The 23,708-nt window shown below is 42.2% G+C and overlaps 1 protein-coding gene across 1 annotated transcript in view; it reads right to left on the minus strand.

Moving 5' to 3' along the window:
• Positions 1–17,756: 17,756 nt before the first annotated feature.
• Positions 17,757–23,708, minus strand: part of MFAP3 (microfibril associated protein 3) — a 312,681-nt gene continuing 306,729 nt past the window's right edge. The window contains exon 3 of the mRNA XM_044069487.1: positions 17,757–19,085. Within this exon, the coding sequence (XP_043925422.1) occupies positions 18,310–19,085 (776 nt within the window). The 3' untranslated portion in view covers positions 17,757–18,309. The remainder of the gene's footprint in view (positions 19,086–23,708) is intronic.

A 23,708-nucleotide genomic window follows, 5' to 3' on the forward strand; every position in this document is an offset into this window, starting at 1 on the left:
TAGACTCTTATACTAGTTCTTGTAGTATTTCCTTCTACTCTCTTTTACAGTTATCCCACCCTCCACCCCTTCTCATGTTTTTTTGTTCCTGATCACATACTTTATGTCTCAAGACTACATGATCTGATATGCATCTCTCAGTATCTGGATGTCTTCCCTTAACACCATTGCATTTTCCTTCCTTAAGAACTTGGCAAATTTGTCTGTAAAAATTATTTCTAGTGAAGGTGTACTCCATTTCATTTAGATACCTTTTCCTTCATATGTCCAGCCAACCTCCATCTTCCATTCCATGGGTTAAGTTCTGGTATCTCTCGCTCTCTTTTTGTTATATTCCCTCCCATACAAACAAAGTTTCTTCTGGTTCTGTGGTGACAGTCCACCATTATTTCTATTCTACCTCTTTTTATCTGTTCTCATATGGAAAAAAGGTCTTGTTCATTCACGTTTGATGCACATATCCAATTGTTCAGAGTGCAATTTCCACCCTTCCCTTGATGATCCACCTGCCTGTCCCACTTATTACTTTCTCTATGGTTGTTGTTTGAAGCCCTCTAGGAAATACAATTGCCCCTCCATCATTTCTCCCTCTGCATTACTGGCCATTTATCCCTGTGTGAAGTTATAACACAGATTCTTCTCTCCATCTCTGATTTTCAAGTTATTTCTCATAACAGAACAATTCCTCCCCATCCCCATACTTAATGTCTAGTCCCATCTTCTGATAGGGTTTGATAAATTCAGTGTTCCATATTTCCTTATTTTGGTCCACACCTCCCAGTTTTCCCAGTTGCTGCCATCTGGCATAATCCTTCCTTTCAGCCTACCTTCTAAGCTGAACAATTTGTTCTTCTGGTCACTACTTACATTCAGATCCCTCATCCCCATCTTCTGGATACCTGCATTCTAGCTCTTGCATATGCATACACATGGGTATGCCCAGGATATAAGCCCTTTAATATTTTTTTATCCCTTCTGGTATCTTGTATCCCTCATATCTATACGTTGCATGCCACAAACTATTCATACCACAGCATTCATAGGCATTAGTCTCCCTTCCCCACTGTTGCTCATCTGTCTGCTGCACCTGCAGCATTTATGTGATGGTCCAATATTTTTTCTTTGCAGTTAGCTGTTTATTGATATACTTACTCACCACTTTCCTTAATTCACACTTGGTCATTCGCCGCCCCTCTCTTCCCAGTTTCTTCATACATTCCTTTTTTTATGCTCCCCAGTTGTTGCTCCCCAGTTGTTGCGCCAGCAATTGCTACTTGTTTCTTAGATACTGAACTATATTAACTGCATTCTACTGTACATCATTAAGTAGTTGTGAAAATATACATCACTTACCTTGAAGGCTTGCCCCATGTCCCCCTGAATGCATTACCTACAATTGCCCCAGGAACGGATTTAGTTCTTCCCACTGCTTGCAAGGTGCTGATGTTGTGTTCCCTGGGATGCGTTTCTCAAGAATGTGTTTCATTTAAAACATTCTTCCTGGCCTTCAGTGTCTATTGCTTCCACTTTATTTATTGCCTCTTTCTGTGGTCACTTTAGTTTCTTGTGTATTTGTGTCTTGCACCTCTCTGACTCAGCCATCATTCATAAATGCTTCTATCCAGCTCATTTAGTCCTGAATTTCACTTTTCACCGGCTTAAAACATCCAAATGCACCGTTCTCACATCTCCATAAAGCACTCCCTTGTCTTTCTCTACTATTATGCCTACATCACCCTTGGGAGAGGTTTCTCATTCTTCTGTCCCTTTTGGTGGTGCCTCCAATTGAAGAGATGGTAGCCTTCATAACCCTGCAGGTCTGGAGTGACCTACAAGGTTAAACAATTTCATTTGGCTGTTGAAAAAACTGACATGTATTGTCTAGTACTGCAGTTAATCGAAGTCAAAGTGGCAGTGACTATCCTCATGAGGTGACTGACACAGAAGAATCTAGTATTTCACCTCATAACAAAATCCACAATCTTGGGTCACTTTGGAAGTGATGTGCGTCTCAAGTCCTCAAGTTTCTAGCAGGAACTTGTAGAGAAATTAGGGAAGACAGTGGATCAGTTACAAAAGGAGAACAGATACAGGAGTAGACTGATGTCCCAGGCAAACATCTCTACTACATCCAAATAATAATGCACTTAGGCACATAATGACATGGATATCACACCAAGGGAGCAGGAGCAAGCATCACCACTCACACCCATCTCTACTTTACTGACATCACAGAGAATTTCAAGATATCTGGTGTCCTTCATACCACTGACTCGTTTGATCCTCAAGAGGGGGAATCTGAAGGATTTTAAAACCATGAGGGCCACTTGGCATCAGTTTCCAGACACCACAATACTCATCAAGTAGGAATAAAAAAAAATTCTAAGCAGTTGTAGTCCAAATGGGGTCAGCAGCAGTAAAGATGCCAACAAACTGACAGACCACTGAAGCTGTAGTTCATCCCAGAATGGGCATCCTTTTAATGGTGAGAATTTTCAGCAGAACCAGTGCTTTTGATGTTCAGCCTCTGAGGAGCCACAGAACCAGTATCACAGAGGACTTGCTCAGCTGTACCCCTCTGGAGGAAGATGGGGGTCTTTTATCCATCCATCTGCCTGTGAGTAGGCATCAGATATTAAAGAAGAATCAAGAACATTTCAGAGATTACAAACCCCCCAATTACTGTTCACCTATCTGCCCTTCAACTCCCCAGCATCTCACTAAATTAAAAAAGTGACAAGGTAGAGGTGTGAATTCTCTTAACAAAATAAACATTCCAAGAGGTCACACCAGATGAATGAGGGTGTAGATACTATTCCAGCTTCATTTTGGTTAAGGACATCAGTACACCTAGCCCTAGATGACCTGAACAAAATCATTCTGGATGGTTCCTGTACACATTATTTTTCCTTGTGTTGCCAAAGGAAGCTGCATGTGCTTGCTTGATTTTCAATATGCTTTATTTGCATGTCAAATAAAGCTAAGGAATTGAAGTGTCTTTTTAAATTTCCTTATAGGAGCCAGTCTCAATACCATACCCCTTTGGTCTCACCTCAGCTCCCAAGGGTGTTCAAGTGCATGGCTGTGGTAGCAGCAAAACAGAAATTGCAGGGAACCAAGACCTTCTCCTATCTAAATGACTTCTAAACCACTTCTTTGAAGTCAGTGATGGCAACGAGTTTTAACTTCATTATTTCCAGTTCTTGTCATTAAGGTGAACACTACAAGGATGCAAATTGTGCTACTGTAGACCATGGTATTCACAGGATGTTTGCTGGACATTCTGGCTTTCAGTTTATTGAGGATTAATTAAAGTCCCCCACAAGCATGGTATTTGGTTGAATGGTGAGCGAGCGTCTCCAACAGGTACAAATATGATATAGGTTTCATGGGACATAGAGGGTGACCTGTAGCTTGCTAGGATACTGTATGGGACTCCGTCCATGGTAATCTGGAAGAAGAGGAACTCCAGTGTGTCACCCTGTTTAACCAACCTCGAGGGATGCTTGTTATTGATGTTGGTCGAGACACCTCCAACTTTAGTCCCTGCCTGTGCAGTTGCTGGTTGAAATGTGTGGAAGGCACTGAAGCCTTGCACTGCCAGGGCACAGTCTGTGGCTTTAAACCATGTCTCAGTAACTGCATAGATATCTGCATACTCCAGGGTGAGGAGAGCTTGGAGGGAGTGGAGCTTGGAGAGCTTGGAGGGAGTGGAGCTTCTTGTTAAGACTCCTGACATTGCGAAGTTAACACCTTTAATTTTCTTGGGTAGATTTTGCTATGTTGGAAGTTTTGTCAACTGGCATTGTCCATAAAAGGCCTCTGTGGGGAGGACAATGTTTTAGCCAATATTCAAAAGACTAGAGGGAATAGCTGCAAAACAACAGGGCTTGTTAACCATGTCCACCCACAAAGAAGTACTGCACCCACTTGAATGACACCAGAAACTTAGCAAATTATTGAAGTCAATCATTTTCTGTTTGTATTGTGGCATCATAGGGTCATAGTCATAGGGTCATAGTTTAGTACTAAGCTAACTGCCCTTGCGAGCCATTTTAAGCCTAACCAATTTTCCCTTGGGAGAAGCAAACCCTGCACCTTGTGTTCGTAAGGCAAACACCTTCGCCATTAAGCCACCCTCCCAACCCATTGGTAAAGGTAGAATTCTACTCAATGCTAGGCACATATCAGAATTTGACACAGTCCAACAGCTTCACACTATCTTTATATAGTCTAGGGAGGCATGTCTTAGGTCACTTATACCTGCATGTCGACTATGAATCATACTGGTACCTGTGGTGCAATGACTTGACTGTTGTCTTGACAGATCTTGGCCGCTGACAGGCAACTGACCATTTTTTTTTCACTGCTCAGCCTGGTGAGTGGGGCTTCAGTATATTATACACTGTCCTATGAATAGAGCCATGGGTAGTGCACTGAGTTGCCTTATGGGCTTAGTAGCAGATGCAGAGTTTCCTGAGGATAACTTTGCAGATAGAATGTCTGGGATGTCTTTTTGGTTTGGGAAGATTGCATTTAATGCCTCAACATAAGTAGGTCTATCTGTGGGGTGCATACTGTGTGTTGTGGGTGGAAAATGTGTTTGACAACCAGAGTGTTATTTAAGTGTTTGTATGTGGGAGTTTTGCCTCCAGAGACATTATGTACATACATATCTCCCAATCGGTTTCTTTGCGGATTAAATGATTTTCAGTGAACATTAGATAACTGGTACACACTGTCTCAAAACATCCATATCCACCAGAATGGCAGTGGGAAAACTGGGAAAAAAGTGCATATTCATGATTTATTTATTTATTTAACATCTGTTAACCGGGAAAGTCCGACTTGGAATGAGCCAATTTTCAGCAGAGGCCCGGGGAGAAACTCTCCAGACGCATGTCTTTGTAACGTGGGAGGAAACCGGAGCACCCGGAGGAAACCCACACAAACGCAGGGAGGACATGCAGACTCCACACAGAAGGCACCCCAACTGAGAATCGATCCAAAGAACCTCTTGATGTGAGGCGACAATGCTACTGCTGCACCACTGCACCTTCCATGTCAGGTAATTACTAGGCGACCTTCAAGAGCACGTGTATGAGGGGTTAATAGTGTACTGACCAAAGGTGCTTCAGGGCTAGAGGCTAGACTAGGGTATATAATACTAAATTCAAGGGGGAAAGCTCCTCAAAGCACAAACTAGGTACGCTATGCTACCAAACATGCAAAGTAGTTACCCTACACTCACACAGTTACATATATATTATATTATTATAGTTTCATAGGTAGCTTTATAGGGAAAATGTGATTTTTGTGTTTCTGCATCTATACAGGGCACTTGCAAGTGCAACTGTGTGATGAGTAGAGGCACTCAAATGCACCAAATTCATACAGGCACTTAAACACAGGAAAATGGCTTCTAAGCTCTCTGGCAAATAAAACAAGCGGACTTACAAGCTTTCTTGTGCATTTCCTCAACTCAGACTATGCCACTACCTACCTGCCACTAGATGGAATATCCCAAATCTCATAACGTAAAAGTACATAAGCAGCAGTGATTTTTCTTGTATGACATATGTATGTTACCACATGCAGGTATTACAATGGCTTTTGAGCACACAATGGCATCAATCTTTTGGTCTTCCTTCAGACAGAATCAGAACTTCAACAGTAACAAGTTACATCTTCACTGCTGCCTTCATACTCCAAATTTACTTCTGGAGAGTCTTTTCTACCTCCTAGTTCCCTCTTTGATGGTCATTGTAAAGGCATCTGCCCGGAGGTGGGCATGACAGACAATGAAAGTGCAGGACAATTAAAGGTATGTAGTGTCAGCTATACAGACCAATCTGTACATGAATGTGCTGGCAATTATGGAATCTCTTTTGACCTTATAAACCCTCTACATTCTCTCCTGTGGGGTGCTGCTGCAATATACACTGACAAAATGGTGGTTTTATGGTATATAAGCAAACAGGGTGGAACTCATTCTAATCCCATATGCCAGATAGCTATAGGATGGGCCATGTTCTCCGACTGCTTTCTCTCTGCAGTAAAACATTGCTGACTGAAGGCAACTCTTTAGCAAACAAGCTCAGTACTTGTATTCAGACACGTCACAAGTGTTTCCCTTAGTCTGACAGCAGCACAGTCTCTTACACTTCTGGGGAAAGCCTTACTGTGATCTAGTTGCACCCCATCTATCAAATGCAGCAATTTATTTCCCCCCCAGTGGGGGGAAGTACAGTTGTGTACACTTATCATAAATGTAGATGTTTGAGTGTATTCACTGTTGCAGTCATCACCTGTGGATTATCCCTGCTGTGGTAGCCCTCGGCCGGCCCAAATACCAGAGTCAATGTTTTTCTGACACCATTACATCAGTTTTTCTTGCCCTAACCCATCAGAGGCCCAAGTAAATATGGTAAAGTGGTCCTGGTGACTAAAAGCCACCTTTTGAAACTTATGTCTCCCTAAAAAAGAAGATACAAGGGGAAAGGAGAGTGGGAAACCAGGACTGCAACAGTGAATACACTCAAACACCTACATTTATGGTAAGTGTACACAACTGTACTATGTTCTTTGTGTTTCACTGTTGCAGTCATCACCTGTGGGAGGATTCCCAAAGTTGAGGATAGGGTTGGTAGGCTTAGTAAGATACCTAGGAATGAGTCAGCATGCCCTGCAGAACTGCAGAGGCAAACCCTGCCCTAGCCTTAGAAAATAGAGGTAGGTGGTAGTAATGCTTGGTAAAGGTATGGACAGAAGTCCAGGTGGCAGCTTCCAGGATGTCCCTGGTGGAAACTCCTCTGAGGAATGCTGTGGAAGTGGAGACTGCCTTAGTGGAATGGGTTCTAATAGACTGGGGGGGGGGGGGTCCATGCAATCTGTAGCAGAAATGGATATAGTCTGATATCCATTTGGAAATGGTTTGTTTGGAAATGGGCTTCCCCTCTGCCCCTGTGGCAAAGTTGACAAGTAGTTGGTCCATTTTCCTGAAGGGTTTGGTATAGCCCAGATAGTATCTGAGCTGTTTGTGCACATCTAGTGAGTGCAGAACTCTCTCCCCCTTGTTTTGAGAGGAGTAGATGTATGGCCTGATTGAGAGTTACATTAGACACCACCTTGGGCATAAAGGAGGGATTAGTCCTCAGGGAGACCCTGTCTGCATGGAAGATGATGAAGGGCTCAATGGCCATCAGTGCCTGAAGTTCTGATACTCTCTTGCCTGTGGTGATAGCTAGGAGAAAAGCAGTCTTCCAGGAGAGGGATCTTAGTTCTTCTGAAGCAGCAGGTTCAAAGGGTGGTAAAGTAAGTTTTTCCAAACATAATTCGGGTCCCAGGCTGGAATGGGTGACCTAATGGGAGGTCTGATATTAGAAGCCCCTTTGAGGAATTGTTTAATCAAAGGATGGAAGAATAGGGGCTGTTCTGTATCAAAATGAGCTGAGATGGCTGAGGTGTGGATTTTAATAGAGGAGGAGAGGCCACTATTAAGCAGCTCCGCTAGGTAGTCCAGGATAAGAGGGATGGTAGGTTGTGAGGTACTGCCCCCTCTGGAGTGGCTCCAGGAGCAAAATCTTTTCCATTTTCCTGCATAACATTTTCTGGTGCTGGGCCTTCTGGCCTCTGTGATAATGTCTAGGACTGGTTTGCTTAACTGAGGCCCCTTGTTTGCCTTTAGAGTATTAGCCATGCGGATAGTTTGAGAGTCTGCCAGTCTGGCTGCAGTATTCCCCCCCCGCCACCCGAGTTAAGAGGTCTGAGATCAGGGGAAGCTACCAAGGAGGCTGTAAGGTCAGGCCGCGCAGTAAGGGGTACCAATGTTGTCTGGGCCAATCTGGAGCAATGAAGATGGCTTTCGGTCTCTCCTCCCTTATTTTGATCAGTACCTTTGGAATAAAAGGCAGAGGAGGGAAGGCATACACAGAGAGGGTGTTCCAGGGGAAGGTCAATGCATCCACCTTCCACGCTAGGTGGTGATGCTCCCTGGTACAGAACTTTTTTAAGCTGATGGTTGAGGTGTGACTCAAAGAGATCCACCTCCAGAGTCCCCCACTCCTGAGTGATCTGTAAAAAGATTTGTCTGTGGAGCTGCCATTCGTGAGGGTCCAGTAAGTTTCTGCTCAAGTGGTCTGCCATGGTGTTGTTGATCCCTGGTAGGTATTGTGCTATCAAATGTAGTCCCATGGAACAGGTTGTCAGCCATAGATTCATGGCTAGCCTAGAGGTTAAGATTGGGTCCCTCCCTGTTTGTTGATGTACCACATTACTGTGTTGTTGTCTGTTTTGATAAGGAGAACCCCGAGCTTGAGATGGGTTTTGAAGGAAGTCAGAGCCTTTTGTACTGCCATAATTTCCTACAGGTTGATGTGTAAGGGAAGGTGCTGTGCATCCCAAAGATCTTGGGTGCACCTGCCTTCTAGGTGAGCGCTCCAAGCTGTGTCTGAGGCATCGGTGGTAATGGTGTTCCCGGCTGGGCGAAGGAAAAACCCTTGTTCTGAGCACAAGCACTTGCCCACCAGAGAAACTCAGCCCTTATACAGGGGATCAGAGGAAGAGAGGTCTCTAGAGGCTGAGAATGGTGACACCAAAGGCTCTTTAGGTACCACAGAAGTTCTCATGTGAAGCCTGGCCAGAGGAATTAGAGGGATGCAAGATGCCATGTACCCCCAAAGGCTTGGAGGAACCTCCTGGCAGTGAGGTGAGCTCTGGAAGCCAGCTGGGTGAAATAGAGAGGCAAGAAGCTCTGCTTTTCTGGGGATAGGAAGGCCATTTGGGATGCTGTGTCCAGCAGTGCTCCCAAGAAAATGATCATCCTGGAGGGTGTTTGCTTTGATTTCTTCTCGTTGCTGGTGTACCCTAAGAAGGTTAGGAGGGTTTTGACAAAGAGGAGGTCCTTGAGGAGCTTTTCTTTGCAGTCTGCCCGAATGAGGCGCTTGTCCAGATAAGGGTAAATTTGTATATTTTTCTGCCTGCAGAAGGCTATGGCCGGGGCTAAGCATTTGGTCAATACCCTGGGAGCAGTAAATAAGCCAAAGGGTATCACAGAGAATTGAAAGTGTTGTTAGCCTGCTCTGAAGTGAAGGAATTTCCTGCAGGAATCCCTTATGGGGATGTGAAGGTAGGCATCTTTTAGATCTAGGGTTACTAACCAGGCAATTTTTGTCAGCACAGGTAGCAGCTGCTGTAAGGTTAGCATTTTGAATTTGGAACACTAAGGAAGGTGTCCAGGATGGATAGATCCAGGATGGGGTGCCAAGTGTCCTCTTTTCTGGGGTACCAGGAATAGTCTGAAGTAAAAGCCTTTGCCTGTTTGATCTAAGGTGACAGGTTCTACTGCCCGTTGGGATAGAGTTTGGACTTGTTTCAATGCCTCTGCCCACTAATTTGGAGGTAAGTCTGGGTACTCTCTTAGAACTGGGAGTTCATTGAAGGAGAATTTGTATCCCTGAAAAATGATCTTTAAGACCTACTGGTCCTTTATTACAGAGAGACAATTTTCTTTACAGAGGGAGAACCTTCCTCCTAGTTTTTGGTGAGCGGAGAGGGAGTCATTGAGAATTTCTGCCATAGAGTGATGGCTTAGAAATCCCTGCCTTTGGAGTGGGAGTGGTCCACTGTTTGGTTCTCTACTGTCCCTGGGGTGGGAGTCTGGGTGGTCTGTCCCTGCAGGGCTTACCTTGCCCCTGTCTGCTAGGTGCAGGAAAGGACCAGTGTTTCGAGGGAAAATTCCTGCTAAACCTAGGAGGTTGTACCTGAAGGAAATCTTTTACTGTTTGCATAGATTTTGCTATGTCTTCCACCTTTTTAAGCACCTGTTCTGCTTTTTCTCCAAACAAGCGGTCCTTATCCAAGAGTGCATCAAGTAATTTAGATCTGACATGATCAGGGAGAGGTTGTTCCTTCAACCATGCATGTCTCCTAATGACAGATCCTGACACTGCTGCCCTGCTAGAGGCTTCTAGGGCATCATATCCAGTGTAATGAGTGTTTAGCCACTTGACAAGTAGAGTGCAGTAAATCTGCTAACTCTTTCGAATTGGCACAGTCAGGAAGGGTAGAATTTTTTTGTTTTAACAGTTCCAAAGTATGTTGTTGATATTTCAACATGTGGAACTCACAGTTGAGAGCTCTAACAGCCAAGGTAGCAGATGTGTATACTTTTTTAGCGTCTACATTACCTTATCGAAGTTTCAGAATATCAAATCTGATATGGTCGACACCATATCATCGAATTCTGAAACAAGCCCCCCTGCTCCCCCCCACCCCCTACTTAAATATACCAACTCCACCGCACTACATTGAACTAAACGGAAATCTCCCCTTACAGAGATTTCTGTTTAAATGTTCGATGTTTTTTGCTTTCGCTAAACTGGTGCTGACAATATCAGCTTCGATATTGTCAGCCTTCGACAACGTGAAGTAGACCCCTTTTTTACCCCATTTGCCCAAAGCTCTGGAGGCCCTGTCAGGAGGAGTAGGATTCTTTGTAGAACTAGCCTTAGCTTCTTTTGGCCCCTGTGTAATGACCTCCGGATCTGTAGCAGGATTTCTGTACAGGTATTTGTGAGAATCTGGTACTCTGTAATACCGGTCAGGTTTTCTGGGAGCAGGTGGGAGGGTGTCAGGAGTTAAAATGGATTCCTAGAAGACATCAACCACCTCTAAGATAGGAGGGATGGCCAAGGGTCTGTGCTGGGGCAGGTCTAGAAAATCTCTTAGTCTTTTCGTAGACTGAGGGGAAGTACTGGGATTCCCAGTGGAATGTTCCTCGAGGGTGTGAAGGGTTTCCCCAAAGGAAAGATCTTCTGGTGGGGGGGACAGAGGGAATTGATTCCTCTACATCTGAATTCTCATAAGCAGTCAGAGGTTGTTGTTCCTCTTCAAACTCTGAATAATCAGATTCCTCAGAATTCTGTTCTGTAAGTAAATCAGGAGAAAGGTCTCTTTTCCTATTAGAAGTTGTGGCCTGACTGCCCCTGATAAGGGAGATAAGATCCTCTGCCATTTTAAGCATTTGAGTTTGGGGAGGAGGAGCAGAAGTAACATGGTGGCTACAGGTTATTTTCCTTGGAATGACCTTGCCTCTAGGCCTAAGTGAATCCACTGGTCTGAGAGGAACGGTAGTCAGAAGAGGAGACTTTGGTTTTAGTCTGGAATCGGTAGTGTGAAAGGCCGCCTCAGAAGCTGGTGCCTGCATCATGGCTCCAGATCCAAGGCAGAGACAATCAAAGGCTCACAAGACGAAACTTTCTGTGGCATACCGGACTTCAAAAAGGTCTCAGTAGAGGCCTGTGAAGGTATCGAATCGAGCATCAGGGGCTGGGAAAGCCCCTCACTAAATTCCGGAGAGCTGACGACCTGCTTAGCGGTATGCTGTCAGAAGGCTTGGCCTTGTGTGGTCTGTCTCCATCTTTATCCTTATATTTCTTTGGAATGTCTACGGAAAGTTGGCTGACTGATGCCATCTCGGAATGCGAAAATTCCTGGCTACAATAAGAGCTCTACGACGAATGGTTCTCGCATTAAAGAGGGCACAGAACTGGCAATGGGGGACATTGTGATCTGGGCCTAAACAAGTGATGCAGTATGAGTGGAAGTCTCAGTGTGGTATTTGCTTTCCACAGGCGAGACAATTGTTAACTTTTTTGGACATCAGTTAGTACAAGAAAAGAAAAAAGGGATCCCCAACGGGTACTTGGCTTTAGATGTTTTCAGCTGTAAATCAAAACTCTGGTAGCGACCGACCAGCACACTTGTGAACTGCTTCTGCTACGGGCTCCACGGCAAGAAAGACTGATGTAATGGCGTCAGCTGCTCTCCTTTATAGCACTGATGACCTGATGTCAGGCATCATGCGACAGCAGCCAATGCAAAAAAAACATTGACTCTGGTATTCGGGCCAGGCGAGGGCTACCACAGTAGGGATAACCTACAGGTGATGACTGCAACAGTGAAACATGAACATCCCAAGGACACTCCTTTACACCTTTCCCACCAATACTAAGATTCTTCCAGAAAGTGAGTCTGTACACAGCAAAAGTCATTATAGCAGTTCTTTTTTGGTCTGAGCAAATGTGGTTCCTTCCACTGTGGCCTCATCTTTTGGAGACACTGCTATGTCTGAAGATGTCCAGAACTCTTCTCTCTCACCAATCTGGAAGCTCTACCTAGAGGTTCTCTCCCTTGGCATGACTGTGTGGCTTCTTCATATCCACTGATGGCTAGGGATGTTTTTTGCCTTCCTGTGGTCATGTAAGTCATTGCTTCCACCAAGAGACATACAGGGACAAGTTGCATAGATTTGTGGTGGGGGCATCATCTTCTGAATGAGACCCATTTTCAGTCCAGCTTCCACTGTGTTACATTATTTTTCTCGCATCTTTAATTTGGGTCTAAGTTATAGTAACAATAAGGTTTGTCTGATGCATCTAATTTTCTTCAGAGAGTATGAAATAATTCATTGTCTTAGCTCAAGGTGTGCATGTTTTTTCCTTAAGGAAATTTTTGAAATCAGACACCTGTCCCCTTTACTGGTCCTATTCTACCTAGGGACTTTCATGCTGAAAAAAGTAACACTGACTCCAATTGCAAAAGGAATAAAGCAAATCTTACATTTTGCCATGGAAAACAATCTTCTTATGATAATTACTTCATCAAGAAGGATTTCAGAGATTCAAGACTTATTCATAGAGTCTTACCTTGTTTTCCACCAAGACAGAATGTCAGAAAGAGCTAATTCTACATTTTTTAATGTGCGATTTCTGCCCCGTGCCTAAAAGTCATGCATCAACCTATTCAGACAATGCCCTTTTATTCCTTCACTCCAGTGAGACCACATGGAGCAGATATAAGAACTGTTGGAGGGGGGCTTCCCTCAGGCAGCCAGGAGGGAGTTGAGTGCTCTTACTGGCATTCTGGCGAGGAAACAACATTTTTGGACAGCATAACTCTATGCAATGGGAAAGAGAAGTGCAAACTACATCAGATGGATGGTCCACAAATCCCCATCTTAGTGAGCATGTGATTCTGTAGATTCACTATGAAGACCATCATGGACTGCTGGCTTGGTGACTGTATCACCACCCTTCCTCCAAGAGACAGCAGTAGCATGTGTGGCTGGCTCTGCATAACTCTGCAAGTCAGTATAAATGGAGTGCAATTTCCAAGCATAGGTATTACACTGGGACTACTGTCATCTGTGGGACCTTTTCTTGATGCTACCAAAGAGGATAAGCTCTGGACTCTATTCTGATGGTTGAAGAGGATGGGCAAGACCATCTCAGCTATAATATTTACAATACTTAACAGTGCAAGCGCTGTACAACCTGTTTTTGTCCTCTTCAATATATCCAACTTATATCCCCCTATCTGTGTGATGTGAGGGCTATTGAGAAAGTCTTTATTATCTATTTTATTGGCTAGCACATCTGATTTGTACTTTGCTTCCTTGCGAGTGACTTTTTTGATATGGAGTAAGAAGATGAGTGAACAGCTTTGTGGGATGAAGGGAGAAGTTGGAGATCTGGGTAGTCTTGGTGCTGAGTTGACTTGAGCTTGCAGCTAAGTCCTAATGGCTAAAAAGAACGGACACAGATCACTTAGCTTTACCTTTACGGCAAATTTAATTTCTTTCTTGCCCATACAAGATCAAGCTCAGTGACAAAGTTAAGGCGAATTCAGGTTAACAGCCACTGCTGACTTGTTACATCCTTTGCTTGCTCACCAGTCTGGTGTTACTGATTTATAATTAGATATATACTGACATTACAAGCCACAAAAATTCTCAACAAATACGTGCTTCTGTGACTACCACAAGATTTATACAGAGGTTGTTCATAAAAATTCAGAAAAGAAGAATTGTATGTATCAGGTTCTGTGAAGGATACAACATGCAATAACTTAGCTAAGTGACTTCATGTCAGCACTGTTAGGCAGAGTTTGGAATGAGATGAAAACAGGACTTTGTAACCTTTTCAGTTCTAGGTCATTTTCCACCATAAGGAAGTCAACTCACCTTATGCAAAATTACCAAAGCAACATGAACGGTTTATACGGTTTACATGCTCAAGAGACAGTATTTCTCAGTCCTAAATGTAAAACAGATTTTAAACACACTTTCCATTTAATATTTATCATATTAAACAATTTCACAAGAACATCAAGTACAATATCTGGAAATCTGTAATTAACATTAAACCATGACAAAAATGAACTTAAGGAATGCAACAGAAGACTTCAGTATGGTATGTAACAAATTCCTCCTTGGTGTGGGAATCCTGCAATAAACAGTTCGTAATGGGCTCTCCTAACTGAAAAAAAAATCAGCAGAATTTTTAACAAGCCTGGCAAAACAGGCCATCAGCAGCAGTCTGCATCATAATCAAATAATCACAGACTTTCACATTATACAGTACTTAAGGTGTGGTTACAGGTTACAGTTTTAAAAGTGCCACTCATTTATCTTAAGAAACCCTTATACTATCAGTAGCAAACAAGCTGTTTAAAAGAAGATAATATTTCCCTTTCTGTAAGGGAACAAGACAGAATCTGACTGCTTTTTATATGCTACTATGGGCAGTTTCTAAACATGTGGCAATACTAATGCTGCATGGTAGGTGTACACGTACTAGTACGATTCTAGTGCTAAATGCATATAGACACTTAATGGGCACAAATTAAAAGTGCACAATTAAGACACCTAATCATCATAACACACAAAGAGAAATTTGGATATAAACAGACTTTAGAGCACAATATAGATTTCAGAGCAGTATTTCTGTCTAATTAAACCTATAAAATGGCTATCACATGGAATTTACTGATAAATTAACTGACTTTTTTTGTACATTTAACATTTTAAAAACTGGTGTAAACAGGTCCACACAAGCATCAACAACAGCAGCATTCATCAGATGTAACAAGTCCAACACTCCTGCAAGTTGTTAATAGCTGCAGAGCAGATTTTTGAGCACATATTTCACAACCATACATGTGCAACAGCCTGAATGACCACAGGAAGTGATGATTATGCTAATACTACTGTGATTCAAGACTGACACAAATACAAGCAGCAACATCTATTAACACTAATACAGTACAACAAAACAAAATCATCTCTCACAGTATTACCTTAGATCATACCTCTCATCCTCTTAAGAGCAAGAAATCTGGACAAAGCCATAAATAAAAGTGGTACAAAGGCCCAAAAATAGCAAGAATGTTTAAATATTGCTCTTACAAAACTTAGAAAGTTGATAAAATAACAGGCTTTGCATTTAGCATAAATTTTCTGAAGGGTATAACTGAAACACAAATGTCTGTCATTATTTTCTAACTTCATTCTAATGCGTTGCCACTAATTTGCCAGAAAACCACAAGTTTATGAAAAATGGCACCAAAAATATGAGGCAAAAGTCTGGACAGTCGGTGAAAATCTGTACACTTGAAAGGTATGCCTTAGACAGTTATTGTCATTTAGCAAAGCATAACAGTTAAAACTGAAAAAGCACTTAAAGTATTTAAATCTGTGGGTCTGAGCACAGCCTGCAGCTCGTGTGGATGGGTATTTACCACATTTCCAACAGGCGTGTTTCCACTAGTCTTAAGAAGTTTTTTTTTTGCACTTGGGTGTCTCCCACCATATCCTTGGAGCTATACCCCTTCAGAGAGGAGCAATGTCATATTTGGGGAGTTATTTGGCATTTTTAAACTAGACTAATTTCTTTTTTCTGTTTGCTGAGTTAAATTAACACTAACTGAATTAGCACCAAATTCATGACCACTTGCTGCATACAAAAAAACAGTCCTATTTTAGGTGGAAGTGTAGAGAAATTTGAATACTAGTTGAATATAAATAACAAATGGTATTTTTGTTGTGTTTTTGGTATAAATAGTTTGCAGAATAAAAGCAATTTAACAGTAGTAAAGCACTTGACACAAAAGCTCTGTAAAGTGTATTTCACTGTACAGTCGTTTTCATAACGTCTGAAAACAGTTAAAAAAAAAAAAAAAAAGTCAGACAACGTTGCAGGGGTGGTAGGGGAAGAAACTACCAACTTAAAATAAAATCATACCAATAATTGCAACCTTACTTTCATATGGATGTTACTTTACTTGTCAATACTAAATTTACAAAAGTTTTTTTTGCAGGGTGGGGGGGTTACCACAAAGTACGATGAGGAAAAAACAGGAGTCAGCTGTCAGTACACTGGCATGTTCTGCTGTAGGTGCTCAAACTAGCCCAAGGAAGGATTTCCTGAAGGTCTGTACTACTTCAAACTGTCACTTCTTGGAAGGTTTAAGTGCATATGCACGTGTCTCACTCTACTGGGGAGCTTGCCAGGGCAAGACAATAAAGACCTCTTAAATGTTTTTGATGTCATTTTTAATCCCTATGCTTTTCAACCATCAGACCCTTACAATCTATCTAGCCCATTTGTTCATGAGGACAACAGCCACTACCAGCACATTTGTGCCCCCTTGACTCAAGAGCTGATCACAGAGCTTGTCATCCAGGAAGACTGTCTCCTCTCACCTCCAGAAGCTTGACATTCCCACAGCAGTTTTCTAGGGTTGTTACTGCTGCCAGACTTGGCGGAGCAGCATGCAAGTTTCAGGACATGTCTGCCCCCTGACACACTTTGCTACACCACTGCAGCATGTCCCTTTGGCCCAAACTCCATGAAGTGCACCACCAAGAGCTCCCAGTGGGAGTCACATTAGTGGCAAGTTAAAACACCTCCCTCCTGCCAGGATGTTTTGAGTGGAATGTTGCTCACTCCCTCCAGCTCCCCTGCTGACTATATGAACACAAATCATCTGGTTTCATTTAGGGCTTTATCCCTCCGAGTCACATAAGTAGGGAAAGCTATCCTGAATTATTTAGGCAACCGAAAACTTCATACTGTGGTAATGAAAAGCAAGAAGGAATTACCAAGTAGCACTTCAAACATCACAGTATCTTTCTACTGCCAGACGTACAACTACATGTATATTTTTACCTATCACCTGGATAAACGATATTTTAGAAGCGCGAAAGACATGCTTATGTCTGCTACATATTGCTCAGAGAGTTGGTGGGTAGTCTTAGGCTGTCCATTCTTTTGAGTTTGAGACCCCCGCTACAAAAGCATAACTTCTTATGTTTCAGCATCTTTATTGCAAACAACATTAGTTCCAATCTCCAAAAGCATAACTTCTTCATGAGAAGACATACACCTACAAGGAAATTACTGAATCAAGTGGTTTGGCTGGTAACACAAGAGCTCTCAGTCTGCGACCTTGAGTTCACCTACCAACTAAACATCCTGATTCAAGAACTTATCTGCTGTGCATGGTTCAGCATAGAAGTTTTCTGTCTGATGATTCAATGCCTGCAGGATCAAGTCTCTAACATCCTCCTACGTCATGTGCTACTAATACAGGGCCAATGTGCAGTTTTTATTCAGCCCTATTCAATGTACAGTTACTCTCAAATTATTAGGAAGCAAACTACTGAACACAACTAATCATTCTAAGCACTCCTTGCATATGTCCCATGACGTTTTTCACTGACATACATTTTTATGTTATGTTCCTTTAAACATTCTTTAGCACCCAGGCTAAACAAGTGTTCCTTCCAAAAGGGAATCAACACTACAATTAACACGATTGTCTCAACAAAAGCAAGCCAGCAATATACAACAAAAAGCACATCACAATAAATATGCTTATTACAATCCAACAAAAGTCAACTTAGTGAACACATACAATTCTTCATTTATATTCAAATACTGATAACACTCACAGAAAATCAATAATGTTGCTCTGCAGAGCTTTTAAGCAAAAGTAATGCAGGTAAAGGATATGCAGGAAAATATGACTACTGTTGTGACAGAATCATTGTATGGAATGGTGCAAAAATGACGAGATTAGTAAACCCCATACAAATATGTGCAGTCTTTTGACTTGCAGTCTGATGCTACCTTTTGCAACTGAAAACAAGGGCTGAGTACTCACATTATGAAAGTGCACACAGGAGTCATAAAGGATGTTTTATGCAAGATTACTTAGCTAGAAACAACTGTAACCTTTACTTTCACACCTAAACACAACAAGCAAGACAAAAAGGCATCAGAATATACAATCAGGAAAATACAGAATGCCAGCTTTCTGTACTAGTTTGTGCACTGTGAAAACTTTCTGGATCTTTTGAGCGAGAATCTTTCAATACTTCATGACAAGAGCTTCATCTCAATGACTGGACCAGCCTATCACATTAATGCTCTACTGAACACTGTAAGAAATAGTGGGCATAAAGCTTTATATGGTGTTTGCATTTTTACTAAGATTTAGGTTTGTGATTACTTCTTCTTTTGACTCTGACTGGCCACTACTACGTGAAATGGTATCTAGGCTTTGATTTGGAGGGTGGACAGAAACCTGGACAGCTATCTCTTTCCCCTGTTCACCTACAGAGCCATCATCTGAATCTCCAGCTGGAGAACTCCTTCTCTGCATCTCTGAAGTAATTGTATAAACCGCTGCAGCACCTCCTACAGCTTGGCTTTCTTTGTTCTCCTCAGCAGCTTCATCAGGGTCATCTACTCGCACAGCCTCAAACATATCTTCAACAAAAGCACGACAATTCAGAATAAGAGGCGGCAATGGGACACTCCTTGCTAGTTCTTCTATGTGTCTTGCAAACTCCATGGTCTTAAACTGGGTGACCTTGGCTAACTCAAGTGTTTTAGCAGAAGTGATGATAGGAATACGCTTTGCAATTTCAAAAGCCTTCTGCAGCTTCTCAGCTCCCTCTGTTCTAAAGAACTCATTGATGGCCTTTTCTGTCTTACGGAGATGGCTGCTCATCATGCAGAGCCGAGTGATGTTCAGGACAAGAGTGATGGCAAAAGTAATAAGGCAGACAATCATGTAGTAGATGCCCATATCTCCTGTGGTAAAAGTAACTCTCAAGGTGACTGTGTAGTTGTTACGGCCAACGGGGTTTAGAACAATGCATGTGTACCTTCCGCGGTCAGCAAATACTACGTTTGTGATATTCAGTGCTCCACTTTCAGAAATCAGCCATTTTCCACCTAAAGGTAGACAAATAAAATGTTATGGCAGATATGTTTATACATAAATGAAAGGCAAACACTACTCAACACATTGAAAATGAAAGGTAGGGGTACTTACCATAAAACTGGATCTGAGAGTAAAGCTTTAGCTACAACCAAGTACAACTGTCAAAGCACGAGGTTAGAATAGAAGGTGCTCTGCCACAGTATCACTCAAAATGCCTAAGAATTGCATCACAGGCACACATCTAGCCATCTGCCTGGAATTCTAGAGTGCTAGATATCCTGAGGGAATCACTTCAGATGATCAAGTTTCTGAACTCTCGACATTCATATGATCGAGACCATATGTTCGAGTTTTCAGAAACTTGAACATCAGAAGTGAACATAAAAAAAAAAAAAAAAACAACAGATTTGCAAATGTTTTTGCAGGGGGGCAAGCCCCCCCTGCACCCCCCCCTACTTAAATATACCAACTCCGAGATCGCACTACAATGGGGAAAAGAGAAATCTCCCATTCCGTGCTTCTGTAGACACTGCGGAATGGGAGATTCCCCTGTTCCCCGCTGTAGCACAATTTCGGACTTCGTATATTGAAGTAGCAGGGGTGCAGGCAGCTTGCCCCCATGCAAAATCCCTCACTTAAGGTAGTAACACAATTTATTTAACCTCCCTTCAGATGTTTGTCTCTCTGAAAACTCGATCATATGAGTTTGGAGATTTCAGAAACTCTATAATCTGAAGTGAACCCGTCCTGAGTGGGGCTGAACTCTTCCCATACTGCAGTCATCAATAGCATGTGAGGTACAAAGACAAGAGAGGTGCAGTTACATTGAGTTATTTTCTGGGTAACTGAGATGGTCATTTTGAGGCAGTTTCAAATCTTTTTGATATACAAAACTAATGACGTTAAAACAACTGAAGATCCGTTATATGGATATGGATAGTAAAATAAAATGTTTTTAGTCCCTTTAGTTTTATACAGAGATCAGGCATATTTTTATGAACTACAGGAGAAGCTGTGGATAGCAACTAATAAAAAGGTGAAGGATTTTTATCTGGGAGGGGAAGACAGCAAGAGGCAAGTGGGATAAGCTGATTCGTCCAAGGGTTTGGGATTGCTCGATTTGAAGGGATATTTCAGAGCTACACAGTCAAGGTTCCTATACATAGCACAAGCAGGCAGAAGCCTATAATTCAAAGTGGAAAATGGACGCTCAAGTAATGATGACAGACTGGGATAATGGATGCAGATCCTTAAGGAGAACAACAATAACCATGCAAAACATTATATTTATATAGTAGAACATATTCTAGGAACTAAGCCAACATGGGAACTGAGAAAGGAGATTCTGTCGATAGGGATTACTGCAATTACGGATACAAGCAATAGGCAAGAAGGGGCTGGAATTTACTGGAGAAAACTGGTAAAAGAACAAAGGTATTGGGAGCAAATAATTAGAGAGGAAAAGGTAATAGAATGGGAACAGGCCAAGAATTTATTTGGACTGTGGGATAGCGATTGCCTTCCATATCAAGGCTTGACAGATTATTGGCAAAGAGAAAGAGATAGGGGATCCTAAGTGAAAGACCAGCACTGGTAAGAGTTTTTAGTAGAATTTAGAACAGAAGCCATTGTTAATAAGAATAAATAAGAGGGGGTTATAGAAAGGATTGAGAAAAGACTGGATAAGTAAGCAATTCATGAAGAAACAATTGGTGATATATGTATGTCTCACAAATATGCAACAAAGTCTAGAAGATTCAGGATCTTAGCTTGGAAGTGCTTACACAGGTATTTTTGTACCCCAAATAGACTCCAAAGAGTTTCTCTTTAGGTACACAGCAAATGGAAGTGTGATGGGGAAGAAAGAGGTAACTGGGAACATATTTTCTGGGAGTGTAATGAGTTGGCAGGGATTAAAGATTCTCTGCAGACTGCTCTACCAGAGATACTGGATGAGCAAACTGGTGTAACTAAGGAAATATTTTTTTGAGCAATGACAGAGAATTGGAATTGCCTACATATATAGTAAAAGCCTTGTTGAGTCTAATTATTGTGGCTGCCAAAAAAACAATTACTAGAAAATGAAAATCAAATTCTAAACCAACTTTACTAGAAGTAGTGACTATAGTAACAAAGGTAAAACATCTGGAATTGGGATCTTTAGAAAAGGGTAGGATCAATTTATATATAGAAAATGGGAATTGTGGGAGAATACATGCAAAGGAGGAAAGAGGTTTAAAAGAAGGCAGGAATTGAATGAGCTATGTAATGACTGAATAGATAAGTGATACTTAACGTTTGCAACTACAATTACGTCAATATGGTTTGTTTTCATTTATATAACTGTATGATTGCCTAGTTAATATGTGATAAATTTAAGAGGTTTCTTGTTTCCCAAGCCTTCTTTACTATGGGAATGGACACAGTCTGATATGACCAAATGGCACAAATCTTTGCTAGGCAAAAGATCCTATTTACTTTTCTGGGAAATGCATCTATAGCAGGGTTGTCCCATGCTACCTCGGTGGAGTCTAACTTATCCTCCAAGGAAGGGACCACCCACAATCATTAAGTGGGTGCACCTGTACTCCTGCTACAGCCTACAATGGGAAGAAATGGGGTTTGTACCATACTAAAAATTCTTTCAAACATGAGGTAATCAAAGGGTGATCTTGGAGAATCGTTTTCCTTATCCTTAATTAGATCTGTGGCAGGAAGCAAAAGGGTAAAATCTGTATGCTTGAACTTGTGAGTGGTCTTTCTGGGTTTTTTTGGGGAGGGCTCTTGGGAGTCCAATGACAAAACAGTTCTTTCTGAAGCTTCCTGGTGTACAGAGAGATCGCTGCATGCTTTTTGGATTGGCTTGGAGTTTGGTCCTTAATGACTCAGCAAGCCCACAAGCTATGTTTCAAGGTCTTCTTGTTAGGCAGTTTACCAAAACTGGTGCAAGCAGTCCCACTGGAATCTGAAAAATGTGCATAAACACCAGCTGCAAAGACCATTACTGGCAATGGAAAGGTAAGCTTACAAAAACTGTAGTCCACCAATGCCGATATTTTGGAGTTAGCCCAATATGAGCTGTAGGTGATGCTGGAAGACTGCAGTCTGTCGAGATGAAATCAGGTTAACCCTTGGGGCAGATATGACATCATAAACTGCATCAGTACTCAGTAAGGCACTGAAAAATTTATGTCACATATACAGCTATTGCAATACTTTGAAAGGGAAAGCTTGGTCCTGAGAAGCCATTGTTACTAGTATGGGTATTGGTATTACAAACAGAGGCATCAGAAAATGTGGGAGGGGGGAAAAGGGGAAAAAAAAAGAACTGGTAACTCCAGTAAGCTGCCCCCACTCTCCATAACCATACAGATGGAAGTGCTAGTTACTGTGCTTTAAGCTTCACAAGAGCATGCACAAGTCTCACAGTTAAGATAAGTAGGAATGATGACCTAGAGTATGACAGGATTTGGTGAGGGAGAAGCAGGTGTAGGCAACAGTTCACAGATTGTTACTAGGCTAAGAACCTGGGGGGTGTCTTTCTAAGCAGAGCCAAGTTTCCCCAAAAGAATAACATCCTGTATCCAAAAAGGACACCGAAGGTCAGGCATTTATAAGCTACCCCTGCTCATAAGGGTCACAGGTGCCAAGCACAGTATAAATTTCCTATTCCCTATTCACTGTTCTAGGCTGCACTTAAATTAAGAAACAGAAACTCACCTTCACATGGATGCGAAGCTGGTTCCTTAGGGGGGATAGTCTCTGGGACACACATCTGTCTCTCCAACATGTTCTGTTTAAGTCACAGATAAAATCTATGTCTCTAGGCCTTCTATTTTTGGTACTGCTTGACTTACAAATATGCAGGAGATTTTACGCAGGAGATTCAAAAGTGTTGGGGTTGTGGATGTCTTGTAAGTTTGGCACAGACCACCCCTCAGCAATCTAAATGAAACCAAGTACAGGGAAAGGGCTTTAAGGGGCTGTGCTTAAGGCAAGTTTGTTACACTTTCTATTTTTTTTTTTTTGGTAAAGAAACTCTGAAGTCACTCTAGTTACTACATATGCTTGGTCAGGTACATACTGAAGGGAGCACTGTACTCTATGAATTGTCTGATAAGGGCAGAGTATAGTGGGATAATGACCTCTTTGGGCCTAGATGCCACACCATGCCCTTATTTACAAGTTAAGCAACATAAAAGGATTCCCTCACCACTGTGATCACATGGTGGTCAAAGGTAAGGCTACTGTCTATGTGCATATCCAGATCCCTGACCACTGGGTTTGACTCTTAGGGGCATACTATCAACATGGTAATTAGCCGGGATGGTTAACTTCCCAGATGGTAAAATTATGCATTTCTAAGCATTGAATTTAAGACCATAACTTTGGCACCATTTGTTAATCACAGACTGACCTTGTTGAAGACTGGTTAGTGGCTTGCAGGGGAGTTGATGGCAATCCCCCAGCTTGCAATCATCTGCAAACTTAGCCTTAAACCTTCAGCGCTTGCTTCCACTTCAGGGAAATATGATGCCAAAAAGGAGAAGGCCCAGTACAGAGCTGGGGGGGGACTCCAGTAGTGACTGGCCTCTTGGTGGAGGTGGCCTCACCTATTTTGTTCGCCTGGGTCT

Source organism: Protopterus annectens, chromosome 4.part0 (assembly GCF_019279795.1).
Source record: "Protopterus annectens isolate FY-2018-M chromosome 4.part0, PAN1.0, whole genome shotgun sequence".
NCBI lineage: Eukaryota > Metazoa > Chordata > Ceratodontiformes > Protopteridae > Protopterus > Protopterus annectens.